The sequence below is a fragment of the Ilyonectria robusta genome, assembly GCF_021365365.1.
Source record: "Ilyonectria robusta strain PMI_751 chromosome Unknown BGZ61scaffold_206, whole genome shotgun sequence".
In the NCBI taxonomy this organism is placed as follows: Eukaryota; Fungi; Ascomycota; class Sordariomycetes; order Hypocreales; family Nectriaceae; genus Ilyonectria; species Ilyonectria robusta.
This window is the reverse complement of record NW_025764640.1, coordinates 5315-7499: the sequence shown is the minus strand read 5'-3', so window position 1 is coordinate 7499 and position 2185 is coordinate 5315. Positions and strand designations below refer to the sequence as shown.

The following is a 2185-nucleotide window of genomic DNA, read 5'->3' as shown; positions in this document are numbered from 1 at the left end:
AGACTGGAAAGCACGATGGACAGCCGAGGCAGCAAAACGGAGGACGCAGAGGGGCCGCGACGACACCAGCATCTCAGACAGATCCCCCTTCGAATGGACCACAGGACACTACACGGGAGCCAACCAAGATATATCAACAGCCTAATCATCCAATTACGAACGGGATGCATAGGCCTTCAAGCCTTCCTCTTCAGCAGAAGAGTCCCCGAGGTGACATCGCCACGGTGCCCCTGCGGCAATGGTAGGCAAACCGTAGAGCATGTCTTCACCTACTGCACGCTCTACGACAAGACCCTCCTCCCGGAGCCCAAACCACGGGACCGCAGGGATGTGGGACGCTACCTCGGCGACAACGCACCGCACCCGCAGCGGCAATCTGGTACAGTAAGACGGTCCGTCCCACACAGTTCAGACTGGCAATAGCCCTACAGAAAAAATGGGAGGCACAAGAGGCAGACGAGGGAGGAACGAGATCTCAGCGATAACGCGCGGGTAACCACCCGGACTGATTGATTGAGACGTGGACGAAAGTCGCCCCGTGAAGGAACTAAGCCTATGAGGAAGGGTGCCTATGAAGGGCATAAGGCCGAAGCCGAAGCGATACCGTCAAGATATCCACTAGCCAATAACACTGTCATCGTCCTCCACATCCGAAGGAACCTCAACAGAGGCGGCGTTGAGCAAGGCCTCACCAAGGACGACAAGGCGGCGAAGGAGACGGTTGGTCTTAGCAGCCGCAGAGCCACCGCCGAGGGCCCCAGGGCCAACCCAGCGACCACCTTGTTCTTCGACCCACCCGCAGCAGAGGCCGCAGCGATAGCCCGCTGGTCGCGACGGCTGAAAATCTCCTCGGTCTTGTTTACATCGTCGGACTACACCAAATTAGCAAGATCCCCAAGAAACCGCAGAGGTACCTACGCGGCTGAGGGTCGTGCCCGCCTCCCGGCAAGCGTGATACCAGGCCAGGTGGGCCATGGACATAGCACGGGCGGGAGCGACGAGGTCGGCAGAGTGAGAAGAAATCTAGGAAGGGTTAACAGGGACTCAGAGGTACCGCAGGGGCTACTCACCGAACCGCAAACATGCTTCCCCTTCACACAGTGGGCGCAGCGGCCACTGGATCCTAGTCGAGAGTCAATACCAAAGGAAGAGAGACCGCAGAGCCGACGCAGAGATAACGCACCGTAGGCAAAGCAGAAACGACCAGGAGCACTGGCCAAAACCATTGACCGAGCGCAGCGGGTGCAGGGAATGGGTCGGTAACCACCAACTTTCTACAGAACAGATTAGCAGGGACACCGCAGAGACACCGCAGAGTACTCACCTCGGCAAAGAAGACTTTCTCTACATCAACCAGGAGGGACGGCGGCTTGTCGGGCACTTCCAGAGCAGGACGAGGCGAAGGGGTGTCGGGCTTGGGTCTCTTCGAACCCTTGGCCGCACCCGCAGCGGCACCGCCGGAAGGACGCTTGAGGGGAGTGACGACAACCTCCTCCTCCTCCTCCCCCTCCTCCTCCTCCTCCTCATCGTCGGCGGGGGAAGCCGGGGCAGCCGCAGCGGCCTCGTCGCGGGCCTTCTTCTCAGCCTTCTTCTGGGCGGCTTTCTCACGGCGACGGGCTGCAGCCTTCGCCTTCCGCTCCTCGGGGGTCGTGCGGGGAGGCATCGTGGCGAAATCGAGACGTAATCGAAGCGGCAACCAGGCGGGAAGCGAGAAGGAAAAAAACGACTTTCCACAAGTCAGCGAGGACCCAGCGACAGCGCAGAGACCACAAAGGGGGAAGGAGGGAGACTCACAAGAGACAGCCGCGGCGGGGGCGGCGGCGGGGGAATGATAAGGAAGAAAGGAAAAAGGGAAGGAAGAAACGGAGGGGAAGGGGCTTTTTATAGGGCTCGGAAAAGCCTTAGGCAGGCCCCGAATCCTTAAGCCCTAAGGGGCGCGAGGACAGAGGCGCGTTCGAAGCCATCGAGAGCCTGAACCGAAAGTGAGGAAAAGGTGAGAATAGAGACCGCCGAGGCAACGCAGGGCCCGCCCTGCGACGCAGCAGGGCGAACCAGCTCCGGAAATTGTGGGGCCGGGATCCCGAGCGAACGGCTGCGCGGGCCCGGCACCCACACACGCGCCGGCACACAAGGGTCACGTGACCGGAAGAAGGAAAGGCCGAACTCCGTGATGCCGACGGCGGCC

The 2185-nt window shown here is 60.7% G+C and overlaps 1 protein-coding gene across 1 annotated transcript; it reads right to left on the bottom strand.

The window, feature by feature from the left end:
* Nucleotides 1-618: 618 nt before the first annotated feature.
* On the bottom strand, nt 619-1663 carry BGZ61DRAFT_542692 (uncharacterized protein; the record flags this gene model as incomplete). The annotated part of the gene is made up of 6 exons (XM_046255230.1): nt 619-726; nt 780-872; nt 919-1023; nt 1071-1123; nt 1184-1274; nt 1325-1663. The coding sequence occupies 6 exons, from the start codon at nt 1661-1663 to the stop codon at nt 619-621; spliced, it is 789 nt and encodes a 262-aa protein (XP_046092798.1).
* Between the last annotated feature and the right edge of the window lie 522 nt (nt 1664-2185).